Below are 22,609 nucleotides of genomic sequence, written 5' to 3'. Positions count from 1 at the left end.
CTGCCAGGCCCTTTGCAGCCCCACCAGGCTAGATTTCTGCTCTGCACAGGGCCTTCAGCCCCAGCCCAGGCCCTTGCTTTAAGCCATATTCATCCCTCAGGGCTGTCTCTAGGGACATGTGTCTGGTAAACAGACCCAGCGACTCCTCTTCCTGGGAACAGGAACGGCCATGGATGGAGTGTGATGAAATTTGCCTCACACATGGGGTGCTTCGAGCCTGGCAAGGTTTGCCAAGGAGTGTCCGGCCACTCAGGGCTCCTGAATGAGCACGTACAAATGCACACAAGAGTATCTGTGTGAGATGTGGAGACCACGCATGCAGAAGGGTGTGTGAGTGCCGGCAATTAATGGAGCCACTGCTGCTCTGTGACAGAACTCCCCAGGTGGAGCAAAAGACTTGTCCCTAAGTTTCCTCGCCCTCCCGGAGCCCTGGGAGGAAGTCTTATCTTCCTGCATGAGACCTCTATCCAGCCAGGAGGCCACTAGTGTGTCCTGGCTCTCCCTCAGAACTCTCACCCTGGGCCAGCATCCTCCTATGAGCAAGCAGGTGACTGTCAACAAACCCTGACCTAGGGGCTGGGGAGATGGCTCAGCAGTTAAAGGCACTGTCCAGGAAGTCCGACCACCTGAGTTTGATCCCTGGGACCCACATAGTGGACGGAAATAGACTCCTCCAAGTGTCATTTGAACTCCATACTCGTGCTGTGGAACATACACACACATGCGCGCTCGCGCGCGCGCGCACACACACACACACACACACACACACAGTAAATAAAGTCTCGACCCTTCTCAGTGTGCTCACTGGGATGAGACTCCTCCTTGCAGAATTCCCCCCTCCTAGCCCTCTCCCCTGACCTTGAACTCCAGACAGCAGGTGCTACTCAGAAGTGAGGCTCAAAGTCTTTTCTCACAGGGCTGAGTCCAGGTTACCCCGGGCTGCGACAACAGGTGCACGGGCACGGAGGGGGCGGGGCGCACTCCAGCACCGCCCTCCGCCCTCTGCGCTCCCTGGGTCTCCCCCGCCCGCCGCGGCGTCGCCCAGCCCTGGCAGCTGCGGGCGCGGCGCGAGGCAATTGGGACGCGGCAGCGGGGACGACGACCCAGGCGCTAGCGGAGGCCGAGCCAAGCAGCCTCGGCCCGCGGAGACATGAGCGCGCGGCCGCCCGCCGCACCCCGGGCGCAGTGGCCCGGCCCCGCCGCCCCGTGATGGGCTCCTGCGTGTCGCGAGGTGAGGACCCTGCCGGGACGCGGCGAGGGGCGGGGGCACCAGCGCACGGCCCCGGGGAAGCCTAGGGTGGGTGTCCGCCCTTCACGGACCTGCCGCACCCCAGGGGACGCGGTGCTCCATTGGGACAGGGCTCAGGAGGAGGGCGGGCAGCTTGCAGAGCCGGCGGAGGTCTCGGTACCCCACGCCCCACTCGGCACCCGGCAGGTGGCATGAAGTAAGGTCCCGGTGCCATGCTTTCTTCTGCAGCCACACGCCTCCCGCAGTTGCCTGGGAGGGGAGGATGGCTTCCGGTTCTTTCTGGTCCTCTTATGGGCCACTGAGCTCGAGGAAGGCAGGCAGACCTCGCTCCTGCTGCCCAAGACCAGGCCTTCCTAGCCCGGGGTCCCTTTTCCTCCCGGTGCCTCCGTCTTCAACCCTAGAAAGCCCCTGGCAGGAAGGGGTCAGCAGGGATGAACAAGTTATCGAGGTTGGCTTTACCCCACCCTCATCCCTAACACCATCCCCACCCCCATCCCTGCTCAGGGGACAGGAGAGGACAGAGGACAGCTGATGTTCCCAGTAACCCCTGGGCTTTTGTCTCTGACCTGGTACCTTGGTCATCCCCAAGGTGATTCCAGGGAATGGGAGTGACTGTCCCTCATCTGGAAGGGGTGGGGCACCTGACTGTGAATGGGGGGCGTAGGGTCTTTCATGGAGGCTGGACGATGGGCATACCTGTCTTTGGAATAATATTTTAGAAGAGTTTGGGAGGTGTCAGGGCATGCCTGTAATCTCAGTACTCAGGAGGCATAAGATCAAGAGTTCAAGGCCAGCATAGACAGTTCGTGGCCAATCTGGGCTATACTCCTGAGACCTTGTGTCAAAACAACCCTCCCCCCAATAAAAGGTTGGGTCATTGGCCCCATCCCCCTTAGGACTCTTACCCTCCGTGGGAGCAGGGTTGGGCTGGGAGTAAGAGCCTAGAGACCAGGGCTCCTTACCCAATGTCTTTGACGATTCCACTGGCCACTTCAGGCAGAGAAGGGTCAGCTGGCCTTGGAGTGGGGCTGGGCAGGCCCTCGAGGGGATCTTGGTCTGGGGAATGTTGAAAAATCCATCCTCTGGACTCTGAGGGAGTTCTGCTCCGAGTTCAAGGAAAAGTATTTAGGAAACTGACTTAGGGTGTCCCTGGAAGGTGTCAGCAGTGGGGTCCTGTATCAAGTTGGTTCAAGCTGATTGATGGTCACAGGGCTACCTACTGGGTGTCAGTCACTGTGGTCCTATGAGCCCAGCATGCACCTGGCCTCTGAAGCAGAGGGTAAGAAAAGGTGTGAGCCGTTCCCAGAAACCCTGGAGACCCATGGAGGCAGTTCCAGGAGTTAGGTATCTGGGTGTTTCCTTGGTGACTAGGTTCCTTCTCCAGCCCTTCGCTCACAGCTGTGGGGTCCCGGCCCTGAGTGCACTGTTTGGTGAGCCCAGGGTCCACAGAGTACAGGATAGAGACTAGACAGTGGGGATGCCTGCCAAGGTCACACTGTGAGGCTGAGACCTGAGTCCTCCATTTCCCATGCTTCCTCCACGACTCCCCTGCCAGGGCAGTTGAGGTCACACTGACTGAGAGACTCTCCGACCTTTCCTCCTGCGTCCTGAGTGCCACCCCCAGATCAGGCTGCATTTTCTAACCCTCTCCCCATCCTGAAATGACAGAGCCTGACAGTCTCAACATGCACTCCAACAACTTAGAAGTGGGAGGTATGAACTGGGCAGTGGTGGCGCGCGCCTTTAATACCAGTACTCAGGACGTAGAGGCTGGTATATCTCTGTGAGTTCGAGGTCAGCCTGGTCTACACAGTGAGTTTCCCAGGGCCATAAACCAAGAAACAATAAAGGCAGGGCTGGAGATTCTCTCACTCCAGGGGCAGGTCCTTAGCCTCAGTACCCTCAGCCTTGTGGTGATATCACCTCAGGTTTCACTGGGCTCCTGAGTCCCTACCTCTGCACCCCTGGACCAGTGGTTGACCACTGTCCCTGTTTGCTAAGGGTTTGCATGGGCCATGTTCAGAGCCTGAAGTGGAGGTCAGGGGTCATGAGCTTTGATGTCTCACAGAGCCTGGACCCTGCAACCAACTGGGGCTACCCAGTTCCGTCTACTCCAGGTCCAGGCTACACCTGAGAGATCCACCCTACCCAGCAGTTAGCTTCTGCCACTGGGCTGGGTAATCAGGAGTCTCCAGCCTGCAGTCCCTGCTCCACTGTTCCCAACTGTGTGGTCTTAAGTTGAGAGGGAATCGTATTAAGGTGGGAGCATAGGACTGGATGGGGGAGGTTCTTAGTGCAAAGACCCCTCCCCACGGTCCAGTCACCATCAACACTCAATAGCCATTTCTAGCGTGGAGCTGGTGTATCAGCTTTGCTGCAGACATCTTGGTGGGATAGGGACCCCTCCTGCCTCCGAGGAAGCAGTAGGTGCCAGGCATTTGTGTTGAGGGCAGGGGGATACTGGCCGCACACACTGCATCTCAGAGCTACTTTGTATTTATTGTCTATTTCTTCAACTTTTATTTAATTATTTATTTATTTTTTTTGGTTGTTCGAAACAGGGTTTCTCTGTAGCTTTTTGGAGCCTGTCCTGGTTACTTATTTATTTTTGAGACAGGCTCTTATTCTATAGTCTTGGCTGGCATTGAACTCAAGGTCATCCTCCTGCTTCCAGCTCCCAAAAGCTAGAGTTTCGTGTTTGAACTACCGTGTCTGCCCTGTTTGTCTTTTTGTTTGTTTGTTTAGATAGGATCTCCAGTAGCCCAGGCTAACCCTGGACTTGCTGTTCCTGAGGATGACCTTAAACTCCTGATCCTCCTCACCTCTACCTCTTGAGTGCTAGGATTATAGGCGGAACCACCAGACTTCATGCATGTGATGCTGAGGGACTGAACCCAGGATTTCATGCATGCTAAGCCAGCACTCCACCAGCTGAGCTACAACCAGAGTCTGGGGTTCATCTGTTTTTGTTTGTTTGTTTAGAGACAGTGTTTCTCTGTGTAACAGTCCTGGCTGTCTTGAAACTCTCTTGGTAGACCAGGTTGGCCACGAACTCACAGAGGTCCACCTCCCTCTGCCTCTCAAGTGCTGGGATTAAAGGCGTGTGCCACCGCCGCCTGGCTGGTTCATCTTTTTTTAAGCTGCCACTCTTTGGATGCTTATCCTGAGCCACGCTGAGCCAGGTCTTGGCTCTCCTGACCCAGTTAGTTCTCCTTGAACCTGGGAGGGAAGTGGGTTCAGAGTGGAGCGAGACCTCAGGTCCCCCACCTGGTAGCACAGAGAGGCAGACTCACGTCTATGACTCAGGTCTATGGGCCCCAGTGCTGAGCAAGGAGCCCCTGCCCTTTGATTTTTCAGACTCCTTGCTCTCCCCCAAAGCTGTTGGCACATGGCCAGCAGTCTAGAACCAATTTCTGGGATAGCTCAGAGGCCTCACATCTGGTTAGGTTTTCCTGGCACCGGGACACACAGGGTGTCAGTATCTACCCCTCTCTATCTCAGGGTCCCTCTGTGCCCACCTATGCCTCCTGGCTCCACAGCTTCTCTGTCTACCCCTCCCCATCACAGGCCTCTTCTCCAGCTAGTCAGCCAGCCTCCTGGCCTGCCCTAGGGGTCTCTAGTGTCCAGTGTATTGGTTCTTATGAGAGCAGATGCTGGCCATCAGAATCAAATGTCTGATTATGTCTAGAAGGCTGAGGTCCTGCCGGGGGGCTCTGCCAGAGCCCCTGCTGGGAGCAACACTGCACTGAGCTCTGTGGGAGAATTAGGAAAGAGTCAATGAAGTTCAGTCTGAGGGGAGGGACACAGTTTTGTGTTCAAAGAAGTCTGGTGGGGGGAAAGCAGCGCACACACACACACGCGTGTGCACACACACACGCACACAGGCACGCACGCACACACACACAAACCACAGAAAATAATGACTGAAGGTCCCTTTCTGGAGATCAGCACTACCCATACTGCCCCTAGGTCTGCACCTCGTCCTTGCCACTCACTACCTGGTGCCTTGGATATGCCATACACACTCTCCGAGGCTTAATTTTCTCATCTGTCAGGTGGGCACGCTGCTACCCGCTTTGCAGGGTTCAAAGCGAAATCCTAGGTGAGGAATCACCATGGTGCCTGACCCGCAGCGCACGCTTAATAAACAGGCGGTGTATCCCCGCAGGCCAGGTTTCTCCCCCAAGAGAGTCATCTCTCTCGTCAGCTCAGGCCAACCTGGCAGTGTGCCTGGCGTTGGTGCAACTGGAGTAGACTGGGCCCCAGGAGGGCAGAGCAAATGAGGAGCTGGGGTGGGTGAAAGCCTTGCTTGGGGATGGAAAGGGATCCCTCTGAGCTCAGCCAACCATCCTGGCCCAGGTGGTTCTGGAAGACTTTGGAGAATGGGCCTCTGCCGAATTCTGGGGCCTGCTCTCCGGGCAGGGACTCGCCAGGCAGAGACACCAATGACTCAGTCTTTGGTCTTCCTCTGTAGGGTTCAGAGGGTCCCCAGGGCAAACACCAGCCCAGGAACAGGACACAGGAGTCCCACTGTCCAGAAAGACAAATTGTGGGACAGAGCGAGCAACTCCTCAGAGGGAGTCCCGGCACAGCGGTAGCCTCCTGCGGTAGCGCTCCGCACACACGGGTGAGAAGTGGGGTGTCCATGGGGAACACATGGTTGTGGTCCAGAGGATTAAGCGCAACACTGCTTCTGTACAGCGCCAAGGGCAGCTGACATATCACAGTGGGAGGGACCACCTGGCGCGTCCATTTGCTGCAGGTGCCCGGAGCCTCTTTGGGGAGGCTGGCTTCCAGGGAGGCAGCACCAGGGGCTTTGCGCCCAGGCTGCTGCTCACTTGTTCGCCTTCTCGGTGGTGCTGGGAAAGAGCCCTCTTCACTCCTCCCAAGCCGCTGCAGGCTCATTCTCTCGCTCCTAAGAAACACTCCGGGTGCAGGTGGCAACCACAGTGACTAATGGGCTGGGACACCCGGCCCTAATGAATAGCTGTAAGCTCCGGACAGCTCTAAAGCAAATAAGAGGAGTCTGGGGGACGGGAGGCGTGGGGCTGGTCGTCAGGTTCACCCAGGCTGGTAACGGGAGCGCCACGGCGTGAAGAGTTTAGGCTAGACATTATGGAGAACTGTCTGGGTGGTTAGGCTGACATTCTCATTGGGAGCTTTGGTAGAAAAGGCAGGAAACATCTCTGCCAAGCAGAGGGATAAAGGGGATCTCTGGATGACGCCCTTTCCTGGAAGGATCAAAATGGTCTTCAGGTTGCCGTGGCAACAAGAGGACTGTCCCTCCCGTCGCCTGAGGAGGTGAGTGAGGGAGCAGGTCCAAGAAAGGGCCTCAGACCTTGGGGGGAAAAGGAGTAGGGTGTACACTGTGAAAGAGAGGGGGTGTCACCACACAACTTCCTTGGGAGAGGCACCCAAGAAAGCAGGCAGGCATTAGAGGTCCTCTGGGTTTTCCTCTGCCCCACCCTGCATGGCAGTGTGTTTTTCCAGTCACCAAGGCCATGATGTGGCCAGGTCCCTGCTGGGCTAAGAGCAGCCTGTGATTTCACCCTGGGCTGGTTCATTACCTGACGTCTCTGTGGCAACCAGCCCATGACATCATGGGACTAAAGTCTTCAGGGGGAGGAGACTTTGGTAGGGGCATCTGGGTCCCAAATGGGATGGGAGTCAGGCAGGAACGGGAGGGGCTGGAGCCAGGGGCTACCAGCCCCACCACCACCCCAGCAAATATTTGGTGTCACTGCTGTCCTGGGTTCTCCTGCTCATCCTTGTCACTCCCTGTTCTGCAGCTGGAAGGCTCAGGGCTTCAGTCCAGGGAGTCCAGAAGCATCCCAGCACCCAACCAGGAACCCAGCACCACCCTGTAGCTAGACGGACTCTGACTTTGCATAACATGCAGAACTCCAGAACACTCAAAGTGTCTCTTAACTTTTTGTTGTTTGGGTGTGTGTGTGTATGCACGTGTGGTGTGTATGTGTATGGTGTGTGTGCATGGTATGTGTGTATGTCTATAGTGTGTATGCATGTGTGGTGTGTCTCTGTGTGTATGTGTCTCTGTGTGTGGTGTGTCTGTGGTGTGTATTGCGTGCTTGGTGTGTTGCTGTGGATTCTAGACTGACTTGGAACATACCATATATTCCAGACTGGCTTCCAACTCCCGATCCTCCTGCCTCAGCCTCCAGTGCTGGGATCACAAGCATGCGTCACCATGCCTAGTTACAACTTTCAAACTAAAAAAAAAAAAAACAAATTAATTTGAAAAAAATTATCTCATAATAATTCATGCCTGCATCATGTATATTTCTAGTGCCCACAGAGGCCAGGGAAGGACATGAGATCCATGGGAACTGGAGTTAGAGACAGTTGTGAATTGCCATGTGGGTGCTGGGAACCGAACCCAGGTCCTCTGGGAGAGTAGCCAGTTCTCTTCAATACTAGGCCATTTCTCCAGCCCCTAAGTTTTTCTTTTTTATGTTTGCTTGTTTGTTATGTGTTTGTATGTGGCATTGTGCATATGACATTACATGTGTGATGATGGTCTTAGACCAACTGGGAGTCAGGTCTCTCCTGTCACCAATGGCTCCCAGGGATGGAAGCCAGATCGGTGGGCTTGGCATCAGGCACCTTTAAACCACAGAGACATCTTGCTGGTTGAGCTTTTTAATGGCTATTTTTGGACCCTGTGGTGAATGAGCATGGCCCCCATATATTTGAACCCTTGGTCCCTAGTTAGTGGAGCTGTTTGGGAAGGATCGGGGGTGTGGCCTTGTTGGAGGAGGTGTGTCACTGGGGATGGGCTTTGATGTCTCAAAAGCCCCTGCTATCCCAGTTAGCTCTCTCTGCTTTGTGCTCGTGGATCAGGATGTGAGCTCTCAGCCATGGTTTTCAGTGCCATATCTGCCTGCCAAGTTGCCTTACACACATAGAAAAGTAACTAAGGCAGACCTGTAGGAAGAAATAAATACATTTTGCATTTTGACCCAGTGTGTATATCTAGAAAATTCTCCCCTGTGCAAATTCTCATACACACACACACACACACACACACACACACACACACACGCTCCATGACACAAGACTGAATGAATCTCAGGCTGCCTCTGGTCCTGATGATCTCCATTCTGTTCTATTCAATACTTATTTTGTTATTTTTTAAATAGACCCGGTGAAAAGACGGCCGAGGATATAAATGAGGTTCAGTGGGAGAACGCTTCCCAGCATGCACCAGGCCTCGGTTTTGATCTCCAGCTGGAGATCATTCAGATAAATGGATAACCATGTAAGCAGCGAATAAATTAAAAACAAACCTGAGGAATGGCTTACATGACCACTGAAGGATGTGGCCCCTGGCCTGCCATTGAGTCCCTCCTTTGTGGAGATGGGGGTAGTGGAGCCCAGAGAAAAGCAACACTGACTTGGGGTCACACAGCGGACTGGAACGCAGCAGGCTGTGCTGTGGACTGTCGAGTCCAAGCGTATGGTGCAGCCCTCATTCTCAGAACCCATGCTGTCTTCTGTGCCCTGCCCTCCTTATGTCTGGGCCACTTTGGGGCAGGAGAGGACATTGACTGTCACCTTGCCTTCCTCTCCTATGATGTCCAGACAGCCTGGTTCCAGGCTCCCTGCCTTGGCCCATGCGTTCCAGCTTTGGGGCAGGTCCCAGATCCTCTGGCCTCTTTCGGAAAGTAATTTGGCTGGAAACTTTCACCTTGAATGCAGGCTTGTACTCCCTCCAGCCGGGCTGCCTGTGCCTGTGGTGTGAGCTCTGCGGTGCTTCTTCTGTTGGACCCCGTTCTGTCCTGACCTGTTGGGGTCTGGAGCGGAGTGTGGCTGGAGACAGAACCCAGTGTTTGACAGAACACTGTTCTCACTAATGGTGGCTTGTCCCTGTCGTGTTGATGTCTGAATGCCTCACTTTCCTCCTTTGTGAAGCCCCCAGTGAGATCCTGCTGTGTGCTGGGCATTGCGGCAGGAGCTGGGCTGCTGCGGCCCATCAGATAGATGAAGTCGGGGCTGGGGAGATCATTCAGTCTGGGACCTGCCTACATTTCATTCCCAAATCCACATTAGGAGGCCAGGCATGGTAGCCTGCACGTGCAGTGTCAGCGCTGGGACACAGAGGCAGCTGGAGGATCCCTGGCCATGTGGCCTGGCCTACGTGGTCATTTCTAGTCTAATGAGAGCCCTGGCCTCAAAATTAAAGAGATGGATGGATAAATAAATAAACAAATAAATGCGTACATGAATAAATAGATAAGTAATAGTGCCTGAAGAACGTCTCCCAAGGTTGTCCTAGCCTACACACACACACACACACACACACACACACACGATCTCTCTCTCTCTTACACACACATACACACATGCTCTCTCTCTCACACACACACTCACACAAACGCCTAGTTTCAAAGTAAAAAAAAATATCTTTGTATAGCTGTAGTATGATTTTGTATACTAAGTGCTATTACAAAAGAGTAAAAAAACATTATTTTTTTTCTTTATAGCCAATCATTGTGACAGGGTTTCTCTGTGTAGCCCTTGCTGTCCTGGAAGTAGCTCTGTAGACCAAACTGACTTCAAACTCACAGAGATCCTCCTGCCTCTGCCTCCTGAAGGCTGGGCTGGTAGTGAATTCAGGAGGCAGAGGCAGGAGGGTCTCTATGAGTTTGAGGCCAGCCTGGTCTGTATAGAAAGCCAGGGCTCCATGATGAGACCCTGTCTCAAAAAGTCATAAAGTAAAAATAATTACAATAGTGGGCACATTGGCACAAATCTATAAGTGCCTCCTGCTTGCCAGGCTGGGGCAGGAAGTTCAGAGATAGCCTGGGCTACATAGAAAGCCTCTGTCTCAAAGATGGAGGAAGGAGAAAAGGAGGAATCAGAAGCTTTACACTTATCAGTTGATTTCAATTATTAACTTAGAGATGAAGCCTTGGGTTTTCTCTGTGAGACAGGATTTCTCTGTGTAGCCTGGATGTCCTGAAACTTGCTCTGTAGACCAGGCTGGCTTCATACTCACAGAGATATGCCTGCCTCTGCCTCCCAAATGCTAGGATTAAAGATGTGCGCCGCCACCACCCAGCTGTCTAGTTTCTTTACACATAAAAGGGATAGCTTAACTCCTCCTTTTTGGTCCAAACCCCTCATTTCTATTATTACCCTATTACTTTGATTAAGTAGGTTTTTTAAAAAAATTTCTCCTCCCATCTTTATTTCCAGATCTGCTCACAAGTGCCCAGAAAGACTGCCCTAGGCCTCAGGGTACAGACCTCCTGAATCAGGATCTGACCTCCAGCCAGCATCCGCCTGCTCTTGTTCCGGACCACGATGGTGGCAAGGTAACTGGCCGTTCCTCACCCTCCCTCCAGCTGATCTTTTTTGTCCCTAAGGCAAGCAGAAGCCATTCTCAGTTCCTTTCTTCCTTGCCAACCCTAGTTTCCCCCTGAGCAATAGGGCACCAGGGGCTTGGCATTCAGCTGGATGAGGGTCTGCCTTGGGCTGGGCACCAGGAACAGGGCCAGACTTATTTAGAATACACAATCCCACCCCAGAGGTCTTCCTGCCCAAATTAACTCAAGTCTTGCAGACAGTAAGTTCTGCTGCCGGTCTAGACTGCTTAGCAGCTGGGAACAGATACTCAAGAGCAAAAGTAGGGGGGTTCTCCACATAGATCAGGAAGGTGTAGCGAGGGGTCCTGGTGTAGCGAGGGGTCCTGGTGTAGCGAGGGGTCCTGGTGTAGCGAGGGGTCCTGGTGTAGCGAGGGGTCCTGGTGTAGCGAGGGGTCCTAGTGCATACTTTCCATACTCGCCCAGGGGTGTGGCTTGAACCTACCAGTTTACTTTGTTTGTTTTATTTTTTTTAATATTTATTTATTTATTATGTATACAATATTCTGTCTGTGTGTATATCTGTAGGTTAGAAGAGGGCACCAGACCTCATTACAGATGGTTGTGAGCCACCATGTGGTTGCTGGGAATTGAACTCAGGACCTTTGGAAGAGCAGGCAATGCTCTTAAACCACTGAGCCATTTCTCCAGCCCACTTTGTTTGTTTTAAGATTTATTTATTTTTCATTTACGTGTATGAGTGTTTGACTTCATGCGTCTATGTTCACCACTTGTGTGCAGTACCTGTGGATGCCAGAAGAGGGCAGTGAATCCCCTGGGACTAGAGGTACAGATGGTTGTGAACTGCCTTGTGGGTGCTGGGACCTGAACCCATGTCCTATGGAAAAATAACACATGCTCTCAACTACTGAGCCATCTCTACAGCCTTAAGATGCTGTTTTTAAAATTTTTTTGTTTCATCATTAATGTTATTATTATGATTATTTGATTTTTTTTTGTTCTTGATGTTTTTCCATTTTTTGAGACAGGGTTTCACTATGTTGTGCTGGCTGTCCTGGAACTCACAGAGATCTTCCTGCCTCTGCTTCCCTGGTGCTGGTATTAGAGGCATGAGCCTCCATACCAGCTAGGTCATTGGTTTTTGAACTCCCTAGTCTCCAGGTATCAGGAAATAATGAAAGTATACTCTGGTCTAGGCCAGACCTATCACTGTCTCCTTCTAAGGCCAGTGTGTCCCACTATTTTTAGTGCTAAGGGACAGCGGGCAGACCTTGATTTCTCAGGTGGAGCCAGCCTACCCTGCAGGGGCTTCAGGCCTTAGCCATGTCACAGCATCCCCAGTCCTGACTGGTCCCCTTTCTCCTCTTGCTTCAGGACAAGCAAATGGATTTCTGTTGGGATCCGTGGCAGGTAAGTGTGCTTGCTCTCCTGCAGTATGGCCAGCCCAGAGAATGGATGGGATCTCCCTGTCTTTCTCTGCATGGTCCCTGGCTACCACCCACAGATGGGTGGGTGGCCACAGTGGTCCGCAGGGGGCAGGGGGACAATGTCCTCTGGCTGACTGCCCTTCCCTCCTACCCCTTCTTTTTCTACAGAGGTGCTTCCAAACCACCAATGGCTACATATCCGACTCTAGAGCCTGCCCCAGCAACTACAGTGTGGCTGCCCTGGCCACCTCATCCCTTGTGGGTAGGTCCCCACAGTCCCTTCCAGCCCTCCCCGGACGTGTGCTGAGGGGAGGCAATGGGTCACAGTCACGCTGGGTTAATATTTTCTAATTGCCAGATTTCAGGCTCGGTTCCTCTCTCAGGAGTTGGCTTGCTGGGTTTTCATCCCTGGGGATGCCTCAGAGGGAAGAGGGAGGTGCAGCTTTTGGGTGTCTGACTTGCGTGGTCTCCCAAGTCACCTTGGGTCTCGTTCCCTAGAAGCAGAGCCTGAGGTGGGTTCTGTGCGCCCAGGGAATTGCTCTTGGGCTGGCCCCTGGGGTGTGAAGGCAGCTAGGGAGGCTGAGGATTTTGCTCAGTGGAGACTTGGTTATAGCTGTGGCTCTCTCCCTGCCTCAACCCACTGGGAGCCCTGCAGCACGGTTGCCTGAGGATCAATGGCACTTGAAGACCACGGGTCTGGACTTCAGTCCTCAGTTGTCTGTGAAGAGGACTGTGTCGCCTTGAGGGCATGAGGCCGCACCAAAGCTGTGATAGTTTTTCTGAAGCAGGTGTGGGAACAAGCCAGGAGCAACACGCCAAGGTGGCGTGCAAGTGGGGTGGAACACCCACGCCGTTGTACTTGGCTGCAGATGGCTCTCAGCCGACAACCAGGCCGCTTGGCCCACCAGCGCCTCCTACAGCTTCTCACACTGCAGGCTCCCATCACAATCCTTCCAGGGTCCCACAGGACCCGGCTGCCTCCTTCTGCCCCTGTCTCTGCAGCTCCGTCCACTTGCCACACCTGCCACCCACCTCGCCCTGTCCCCAAGCATCTGAGAAACATACTGTCTCTCCAGTGAACTCCGCAGTCCAGCACCCCATTGGGGGAGCAGGTCTCCCCCTCCTTCTTATCTCCATTGTTCCCATGCTCCTGGTCCCTCATTCCTGTAGACTTCTTTTTTTTTTTAAAATATTTATTTATTTATTTTATTATGTATACAATATTCTGTCTGTCTGTACAGCTGAAGGCCAGAAGAGGGCGCCAGACCTCTTTACAGATGGTTGTGAGCCACCATGTGGTTGCTGGGAATTGAACTCAGGACCTTTGGAAGAGCAGGCAATGCTCTTAACCACTGAGCCATCTCTCCAGCCCCTCCTGTAGACTTCTTATCTGTCCTTGGAACTCGCATTCCCCAGGGCCTTGTGTCTGCCTGGCTTTAGGGACCCTGGGGATGCCCAGATCTGTCCCTGGTTCCATTAGCGATGATGAGCAGTTCCTGCCTCCTTCTCTTCATTACTGTCTACACTCGGCCAGTCAGGTCCTACACTCCCCAAGTCCTTCTTCTGTCTAGCCCTGGCCTGCCTCTTGCTGGGTCCCTGCAAAGGTCCTGAATTGTCCCCTACCTACCTTCTTCACCGTTGAACTTTAATCTTTCAATTAGGATGCTATTTCCAAATAACATACCAAACTTCCCTCTCCCCTGGTCTGTGTCTGGCTGGGGCTCTCCACTGCTATGTAGACAACACAGGGCTGTCACCTTGACTCTCCAGCCCCAGTCTGGTCCCTGTGGGGGCTGCCAGCCTCTTGTCCCTGTGCATCATCCTTGATTGTACTGGTGTTACGCCAGCTCTTCTGTGCCCTCATCCCCGTCTCACCTGTGGAACAGCCTGGCTCCCTTCTTTCCCACCACCGCAGACCTTCAGAACCCAACTGCAGGCCACTTCCTCCAGGGAGCATTCCCTGAGTGCTCCACCCCAGAGTCTAACTCCACAGAGCAGGGAGCACAGGGAAGCTCCCTCAGAACTGTCGGTTCATGAGTGGAGGGTGCTGGGTCCCAGAGGAACTGAAGGCCTCAGCTAGTCTAAGGGGTGGCTGGTTTGGAAACCTGATTCAAATTCAATAAGACATTGGGAAGGTTGGGGGGTGGACATACAAATGGTTGAGACACGGGGTAGGGTGTGGGATTTGTGAGGCAAAGCTCCCCCTGGTCATGGTTACCGGAAACTGACAGGCGCAGGATTAGAGATCAGGGGTGGTTGGGGTACAGAGCATGGGATGGCCTGAAATAGGGTTTATGCTGACCTGGTCACCCGATAACCATCTGTGACCTCCTCGCAGGGGTGGTACAAAGCATCAAGGACCACATCACAAAGCCCACAGCCATGGCCCGTGGCCGAGTGGCCCATCTCATCGAATGGAAAGGCTGGAGCGTCCAGCAGTCAGGCTGGGAGCTGTCCCCAGGAGACGACGAGCATTATTGCTGTCTGCCTGACGAGCTGCGGGAGGCCCGCTTTGCTGCGGGTGAGCGGGGCGGGTGCAGGGAGGGAGGCCATAGGTGGGCGGGGTCTGCTGGAGTGAAGCTGGGTCTGAGTACGGGATGGCGGATGGGGCGGGCGCTAGGTGGCGTTCTTCCTCACCTGGGTAGAGAGGGAGGCCCGTGTAGGCATAGAGTGCCCCTTTCCCACCCATGAGTTCACCAAACCCGATCTTGCTGCCCGCCAGGTGTCGCTGAGCAGTTTGCTATCACGGAGGCCACTCTGAGTGCCTGGTCCTCCCTGGATGACGAAGAACTGCAGCCAGAGGACAGTACCCAGGGGGCCTTCCAGTTCCAAGGTACAGCCGGGCGTACCAAGGCAGGGTGGGCGGAAGAGCACTGAGGGTGGCGCCTGGGTCGCTCAGGTGGGCTCCTTCCTCTCCCCGTCCCCTCTTCTCCATGGCTTAGCTTCCTTTTCAGTAACCTGGGAGCGGCAGCTCTGGCCTACACTTGGGGAGTGCCCCAAGCCAAAAGGAAAGCCTGGCTGCGGTGTGGCTTGAGTTGGCACTAGGTGCATTGTGGGTCTGCTTTCCCAAACCTGGGTCCTGGTGAAGCGTGCATTGACTTAGCTCACTTGATTCTCCCTTTGGCCAGGAGGGGAGGGCACAGAGGACCAGAAGGAGCACCCATAGTCACACTGCTCATCACTTCCTGCTCTTGGCTACTCTTCTCCCTGTCATGGGGAGACAGCTGAGCTCAGAGAGATTCGGAGACCTGCCTGGGGTCACAGAGCTTAGCAGTGACATACCAGGTCTTCCACCCCTTGCCTGCCCTCCCACGCCCAGGGAGGTAGGATCCAGGATGTGGGATTCCATCTCTCCTCTGTACCCTCTTTTTGGTATTCTAGACCTGGAGAGCATCTACCTTCAGGACAGCCTCCTGAGTGGCCCTTCCCAGGACGACAGTCTCCTAGCCTGCTCCCCTGGCCTCACTCTCGATGATGGCTGGCCGTCACTGGAGGAGGAGCCCGCTAGCCCCACCCACCAACATCGGCAGAGGCTGCCTGGGGCTCAGGGGCCTGACAGTGGAGGGGCCCACGTGCATGGCTCCCTGCCCTCCGTGGACAGTGGGTCTCTCTCAGAAGACGAGGATGAGGTATTCTACAACTGAGGCGAGCTGGCCACTCCACACTTCTCTGGGAGCCCAAGGCACCGTCTGCTGGCACTGAATATGTCTTGACTCCTTGGGACAAACACAGGGTGGAGTGTGGCAGGGATGGTCACTGTCATTCTTGTGGAGACCACTCAGTGCCTCCATGGACCTGCCCTCAACAGTGGGAGGGAGCCCCCTGCTTTGTGGGCTTGGCCCCTCTAGGGCCTCTGCCTTCAGCCCACTCCCAGACTCTAAGCAGACACCAGGGCAACTGGCCCCAGGAGACTGGCAGTCAGGCCCCTAGGAGGACACCAGGGGAAGATTGGGAGAGTAGGGGAGTCATTTGGAGGGGCCTGGGAAGCCAGCCTTGACTTGGGCTCATCCTCTCTCCACTCGTCTGTCCCATGGAAGGTGGGACAGCTTCTTCTGGTTAAGCCATTCCTTGCCTCTCTAACATCTCTGGAGGGTCTGTCTGTTCCTACTCTCTTACCTGGTTCCTCCGTGACCCCCGTGCTCCCAAGCCAAGAGAACCCACGTCTCCCCTTACCCCCTTCATCTCCCACAGGGTTCTCTGGTGACATTAAAGTAGTGTGCTCATCCTGGATGAACTTGACCTGGTATCCCAGGGAGAGCGTGTTCCTGAGCCCTGGATGAGGGTCTGTAGGGCTTAGGGGGGACTCCTCCTTCCAACACACAGATACCCGAGAGGCCTCAAAGGAGGAGGTCTAGGGCATCTTCTTGTCCCCAAAGAGCCACACCCAGAGACCTCCCTTTGCCAGTTGAACCACAGCCAGGGAGATCAAGTCTGGAGACCTCATCCCCAAGGTCCTGTTAGAGGTGAGGCCAAGCGTTATACGACCTGGTAGGGACCCTCATTTCCCTCTATCTCCCTACTGAGAGGTGGAGATTGAAGAGCCCCAGGCCCAGCCTGTGATGCCCATGTGAGCACCAGATGCCCCAAGGGCTTAACCTAGGCCATCACTGGAACCCAAGGGGCCAAATGCACACTCTTGAGGGAGAACAGGCATGAACGGTGGCTCTGGGCATCACTTTTATTTTTCTCAGGAGCTTCTGGTTGGGACTAGATCATCTCAGAAGGCACAAACACCAGGGAGATTCTTTTCCTTCCTCTGTCCCTTCAGGGTGGGCCACAATGAATGTGGAACCCTGTTCAGGCTGGCAGGGCTGCGTGCTTCACTGAAGGGCTGAGCTGGGCTAGAGAGGGTGGAGTCGGAAGGGAAGAGGGGGGTGGGACTCCGTGCTGCAGCCTCTGGAGCCAGGCAGGGGTCGTCATTCCAACTCCCAGGCTGGCTCACTTGGGGGCTGGTGGGTTGACCAATGTGGAAATGGCTTTCTTCAGCTGTAGCGGAGGAAGAGGGATTGAGGGGGATGGAGGGTTAGAGGGGTGGAGACAGCTCTAGCCTCCATCATCGACAGCGCCCTCCATGGTCAAGTCTGTGGGTTTATAGCTGGTGCCTACCCCATGGCATAAGGGACACCGAGTCCAGAGAGTGGCAGGCTGGTAATTGATGTCCAAGGCTCAGTGACCCCTCTAATTCAAGGATTATAGTGTATCTCCCGATCTTTGAAAGGGAGGATGTTGGTGCCCCCACCCCCAACTCTGCTTTGACCACCCTCGAGACCCCAGTACCTCTACCCAGGACACAGAGCCCACGGCTCTGCCCCGTGATGTCACGAACAGCGTCTGAAGGGTCAGCAGCTCAAAGAGGCTGTGTGTCTGGAGGGGAAGTTGACAGGAATGGTGGAGTCAGGGAACACCCCTGTGGCCACCATACCCTTCTCTGTGCCAGCTGAGTGGAAGAACAGAGTCCAGCCTGCAATGTCTAGTCTGACCACTAGGTGGTAGTCAGAATCCATGACAGAAGCAAGGACTCAGGTAGGTTGGTCCAGGTTACTGAGCCCCTGGGATGCCATGCCTTTGTAGGTCCCTAGGCTGTTTCTATCACCAGTTCCACACAAGTGCCTGCTCTGAGAGGCTGGGTGATCTACTAGCTGTCGCACAAGATAAAGGGGAAGCTCCTCAGATTGGGATCCTTGTGTGATGTATAAATTTTAAAAAGGTTTTGTTTTGTTTTTCAGAAAAGTTTTCTCTATATAGCCCCGGCTGTCCTGGAACTTGCTATGTAAGCCAGGCTGGCCTCACACTCACAGAACTCCTCCTGCCTCTGCCTCCCAAGTGCTGGGATTAAAGGTGTTTGCCACCATGCCCAGCTTTTCTTCTTTTTTTAAACAATTTTATGTTTATGGGTATTTGTCTGCATGTATGTCTGTGTACCACATGCATTCAGTGCCCCTAGGGTACAGAGGGGGTTTTGAATCCTATAGGATTGGAATTATAGACAGTTGTGAGCTGCCATGTGGTTGTGGGAATTGAACCTTTGTCCTCTGGAAGAGCAGCCAGTGCTCCGAAAGCTGAGGCATCTCCTGCTCCATGGGATGCTCCTAACTGACAGTTTCTACCCAGAAGCATGTGTTTCCCAAGCTCGCTCACTTCCCTGTCTCTCCTCCGCATGGCCCCAGCAACCCTGGCGGTGAGGGGCTCACAGGCTGGGGCTGCTGTGCACATCTGCAGGTGAGAAGTGTGCACATGTGTGTGCGTGTGTGCATGCACAAGTGTGTGTGTGTGTGTGTGTGTGTGTGCGCGTGCAACACTGAACAGTGGGAGGAGGTGGAGCCTAAGGGAGGTGGAGCCTAAGTTTCCCCATCAGGTGCTCCCTCTCCACCCACTTTCTCTAATTCTCCCTTACCTGATACAGGGAGGTCTCTGGGGACAGCTGCAGGGTCACTGGCTGTGTGGGGCAGCCACCAGCCAAGATGTCCTGAAGAAAGCGCTGGGAATTGGGGGAAGATGATGGAGGGCTGAGCCAGCCTTCAGTTCCCAGGCTCCCGTTCTCTAAACTCCCCCTTCACAGCCCTGCTCACACCCCCACCCTTTCCCCACACCTGGCAGGGGGACCCACCTGTTGGCCTAGAGCCCAGGAAGCTGGCTCCGTCTGGAGGGCCTGCATCAAGCGTGTCCTTTCTACAGTGCCCACCAGGATCTGAGACTCTAGGCAGTGCAGAGGAGGGACATATTAGGACTATGAAAGTTATTTTATCTGAGCACCTACTATGCGCCAAGAACATGCTGGGTGCTTGTTTCAAAGATTTATTTACATTTTTATTTTACATGTCTGAGTGTTTTGCCTGCTCATGTATATGCGTATGTGTGCGCACACTGTGTATACTTCCCCACAGAGGACAGGAGAGGGTGCCAGAGTCCCTGGAACTAGAGTTAAGAACAGCTGTAAGCTACCCTGAGAGTGCTGGGAACCAAGGCCGGCTCCTTCAAGAACAGCAATGCTCTTAACCACTGGGCTCTTTCTTCAGCCTCATGCTGGGTGTTCTTGTGTCTCCGAGGAAAATTTACAGAATTTTCTGTCTCTCAGGACACTTGTCACCCAGTTTATAGACGAGGAAGCACAGACTGAGTGGCACAGTTGGGTAACTGTCCTGCCAACAGAAATTCAAGTTTGGGCATGGATATGTGGCAACTGGGGTGGCTGCATCACCTTTGACTGGAATCCCCAGAGTCCTCCCTAGGCTGCTTTACAAGAGTCTTCTCCTTTCTAAATAGGACACAGACCTTAGTTATTGCGTCCGTGTCATCCACGAATAAACCAAAGCACAGAGAAGCTGAGTGACTTTTCCCATGTCACACAGCAGAGCCTGGATTCCAACTCCCTGCTTGCTCTGCTGCCTTGATACTCAGAGGGACTCTCCACCCATCCTCCCTGGCAGCCTCCCCCCACCCAAGATGAGTACCTCTGGTCTCCACCAAGGGGTACTGAGCCACGTCTGTAGAGGTCACGACTTTGACCACCTCCTCCAGGGGCATGTCCTTGGCCAGGGTGGTGAGGGTACAGTTCATGAAGTGTTCCACAGTCACAGGGTAGGAGCTGTGGGCAGAGGGAGGCATGTGTCAGGCCCTGCATGGCAGTGCTAGCCCTCAGGAAGAAGCAGGAAACCTTGTTGGGAAGGACCCATGTGTGATAGTTAATATTTATCTTCAACTTAACAAGACCTAGAATCATGGAGCCTCAGTAAAATAGTTTTAGGCTGTGTTTATTGAGGTAGGAAGACAACCCTAAAAGTGGATACAGAACCACCCGAAACATGGAGGCAGAACCACCCACAGTGACCGTGGATACAGAGCCACCCTAAACGTGGATGCAGAACTACCCATGGTGAGCGTGGATGCAGAACCATCCATGGTGACCGTGGATGTGGAACCACCCTAAACGTGGATGCAGAACCATCCATGGTGAGCTATGGTCCTGAACTAGGACCAAGCGCAAGCTGAGCGCCATTTCTCTCTGCTTCCTGATGTGGATGCCATGTACCCAGACCCCCACGCTCCTGCCGCTACACCTTCCCTGCCATGATGGACTGCACCCTCAACCTGTGAGTGGGAATGAACCTTCCCTTCCTGAAGTTGCTTTTGCCTTGTGTTTTATTGTAGCAAGGAGTAAATGGGCAAATGCTTTTAGTTTCTGAGCGCACGACAAGGGGGGACTGAATGTCTCCTGGAATGGGGGAACACTTAGGACCCTGCAATGGGAAGGAACAGAGACCTGCTCCCTAGTAGGAGTATTCTGCACCCTCTGCTTCCGGCACTAGCCTCGCCGGGGGCTGCGTCACCTAGCAGAATTCTGCTCTAGAGAATTTCTTTTGGTTGTGTTTGGTTTTCACACCTGAGAGAATTTTAGTTTTTGAGAGCATGAGAAAAGGCACAGCCACATGTCCGCCGAGGGTTTGGAACAGGATGGTAGCTTGCATGAGCTTGGAGCTGGACCCAGAACACGGCGGATCTTGTGCCTCTGGGCCTATTGCTGTAGGAACTAAAACCACTGGGCACAGTCTGGTGGAGGAAGGACCTCAGACCCCATCTGTGTCCCAGCTCCTGACCACCCACCCGGCTCAGAGAGCAGGGCAAGAGAGCCAAGAGAGAAGCCTGGCCTAGCTGGTGCTCAACCCCCCTCATGACCTGAAGCAAGACAGACACCTGTCTGAACCCCTGCTTCCTCTCCTACCACATGAGGGTGGGCTGAGGACAACTGCATTGAATTTGGGGGGTCCCTTAGCTCCTAGGGGCTGGAGGTATGGCTCAACTGCTAACGGCTAGGCTCACAAGCAAAAATATAAGAGTTCTTCCATTCACTTCTTAACTCCCAGACCTGGGACACCCCGTTAGCCAGCTTGAAACTCACCCAATCTTACGGCCACGAATCCATGGCAGGTATGGCAGTTTCTTGGCCATGATGGTGCCATCATAGAAAGAGGGCTGACAGTTTTGGGAGATGGCATTGGCCGCCAGCACTGCCATCAGCACAGGCAGTGCGTGAACGATCTGTCCGGTCAGCTCAAAGGCCAGCAGCGCCGTGGAGATACTGTGGGTCACCGCCCCCGAGAAGGCAGCAGCTCCTGCAGGGACAGAGCCACAGTGGGTGACTCAGGCCAGGAGCCAACTCACCCAGAGGGCAAGGTGGGTACAGTGTGACCATGGCTAGTGTCAGCAATATCCAGAGGGCACATACTAGAAACTGCTAGCAATGCTCAGGTGTGGCGAGAGAAAAGGGATATAGAGGGCATAAGGAATGGGGGAGGGGAGACCGAGCTAAGAAAGAGCTGGAGGTTCAGAGGATGATGGGGTTCAGGGAGTGGAAGGCACATTGTACAGTTCACTCCACGCCATAGACAAACAGCCCCTTCAACCATAGTCTAGCCCATGTGGTCTTCCCACTCCTGGGCCCAGGTTCACTCACCTGCCAGAGCATAGCCCCCAGGCATGATGGGGTTGACCTCACCTCCAGCCACAATGCCCTCTGGGAAGGCAACAGCCAGGGCCTCTCCCAGGAGGCGCCCGATGACAGCTCCTACCACAGACTCAGAGTGAAGGGGCAGTCAGGCTGACCAGACCCCCTTCTCAGTACTCCTGGGAGACAGATGGTGTTCGGGAGCCATGGTTATGCCCCATGCCCCCGAATCTCCCTGGAATCCAGACTTACCGATGATGAATATGGGCATGAAGTACCCAGCAGGCATGGGGATTGTGGTAGCCAGAATCAGCATCCAGAACTGTGCCGGGAATGGGAGAAGGGACCAGAGAGCGGAAGTTATAGGCAGCGGGGGCAAGAGTAAACAAGGGAGGAATAGGATGGGAGCAGACTGTTCTCAGAGAAGACAATGCCCATGCTGGCCCTGAAACACTGGAGTTACAGACAACATCACATCAGTGGAGTAACCAAGCCCTATTAAAGTGCCCACTGTGTAGCTGGCGCATGCTAAGTCATTCACTTTCTCACCCTTAGCCTGCCCTTTGGGTAGAAAGAGCAACTACCCCCATTGTTTTTGTAAATGAGTGTGCATGGGCTGGAGAGATGGCTCAGAGGTTAAGAGCACTGGCTGCTCTTCCAGAGGTCCTGAGTTCAGTTCTCAGCAACCACAAGACATGACATGCCCCCATGCCCACCTTTTTATGTGGGTGCTGAGGGTGGGACTCAGGTCCTCATGCTTTTGAGGCCAGTACTTTATTAACTGAGCCATCTCCTCAGCCCCTACTTCATGGTAAAGATAAAGAAACTGAGTTAAAAACACAAAAGGAATCTGGGGCTGGGGAAGCCAGTGTGACTTGTTAGCAGCATAGTGACTCTGGCTCAGATCAGAGACAGGGTTGGAAGTGCACAGTGCTCCAGGGTCCCGCTGTGGACGCAGCTCCATCCCACCCCAGATCTGCATGCAGAAGGGACCCACCTTCATGACCAGGAAGAAGGCTAGAGTCCCAAAGATGGTGAACTGTGGGTGGTACCATTCAAGCCACAGGTTCTGGGGGTCAGGCTCAGCAGGCCAGGGTGGGGATGAGTTCCGGGTCATCAGTGCCCATGAGTTGTTGTCAAACAA

General features: G+C 54.1%; 2 protein-coding genes across 4 annotated transcripts in view; one reads left to right on the top strand and one right to left on the bottom strand.

Annotated features, from left to right (window-relative positions):
- The first annotated feature begins 1,022 nt into the window (after nucleotides 1-1,022).
- On the top strand, nucleotides 1,023-16,242 carry Fam131c (family with sequence similarity 131 member C). Its single transcript, XM_005352903.2, has 7 exons — nucleotides 1,023-1,231; nucleotides 10,469-10,587; nucleotides 11,971-12,006; nucleotides 12,192-12,285; nucleotides 14,362-14,544; nucleotides 14,746-14,856; nucleotides 15,405-16,242. The coding sequence occupies exons 1-7, from the start codon at nucleotides 1,210-1,212 to the stop codon at nucleotides 15,665-15,667; spliced, it is 828 nt and encodes a 275-aa protein (XP_005352960.1). The 5' UTR covers nucleotides 1,023-1,209; the 3' UTR covers nucleotides 15,668-16,242.
- Nucleotides 16,243-16,767: 525 nt separating this feature from the next.
- Nucleotides 16,768-22,609, bottom strand: part of LOC102002750 (chloride channel protein ClC-Ka) — a 13,812-nt gene continuing 7,970 nt past the window's right edge. For all 3 annotated transcript variants that reach the window (XM_005352902.2, XM_005352901.2, XM_026782249.1), the window contains 9 exons: nucleotides 22,463-22,609; nucleotides 21,718-21,787; nucleotides 21,475-21,585; nucleotides 20,920-21,133; nucleotides 19,475-19,608; nucleotides 18,631-18,719; nucleotides 18,418-18,501; nucleotides 17,301-17,387; nucleotides 16,768-17,009 (listed from right to left, as the gene is read on the bottom strand). The exon at nucleotides 22,463-22,609 is cut by the window's right edge. In XM_005352902.2, the coding sequence (XP_005352959.1) occupies nucleotides 16,962-17,009; nucleotides 17,301-17,387; nucleotides 18,418-18,501; nucleotides 18,631-18,719; nucleotides 19,475-19,608; nucleotides 20,920-21,133; nucleotides 21,475-21,585; nucleotides 21,718-21,787; nucleotides 22,463-22,609 (984 nt within the window). In that variant the 3' untranslated portion in view covers nucleotides 16,768-16,961. The remainder of the gene's footprint in view (nucleotides 17,010-17,300; nucleotides 17,388-18,417; nucleotides 18,502-18,630; nucleotides 18,720-19,474; nucleotides 19,609-20,919; nucleotides 21,134-21,474; nucleotides 21,586-21,717; nucleotides 21,788-22,462) is intronic.

Source organism: Microtus ochrogaster, chromosome 10 (genome assembly GCF_000317375.1).
Source record: "Microtus ochrogaster isolate Prairie Vole_2 chromosome 10, MicOch1.0, whole genome shotgun sequence".
Classification (NCBI taxonomy): domain Eukaryota; kingdom Metazoa; phylum Chordata; class Mammalia; order Rodentia; family Cricetidae; genus Microtus; species Microtus ochrogaster.
The sequence above is the reverse complement of the archived record's forward strand: the minus strand, read 5'-3'. Positions and strand labels throughout refer to the sequence as shown.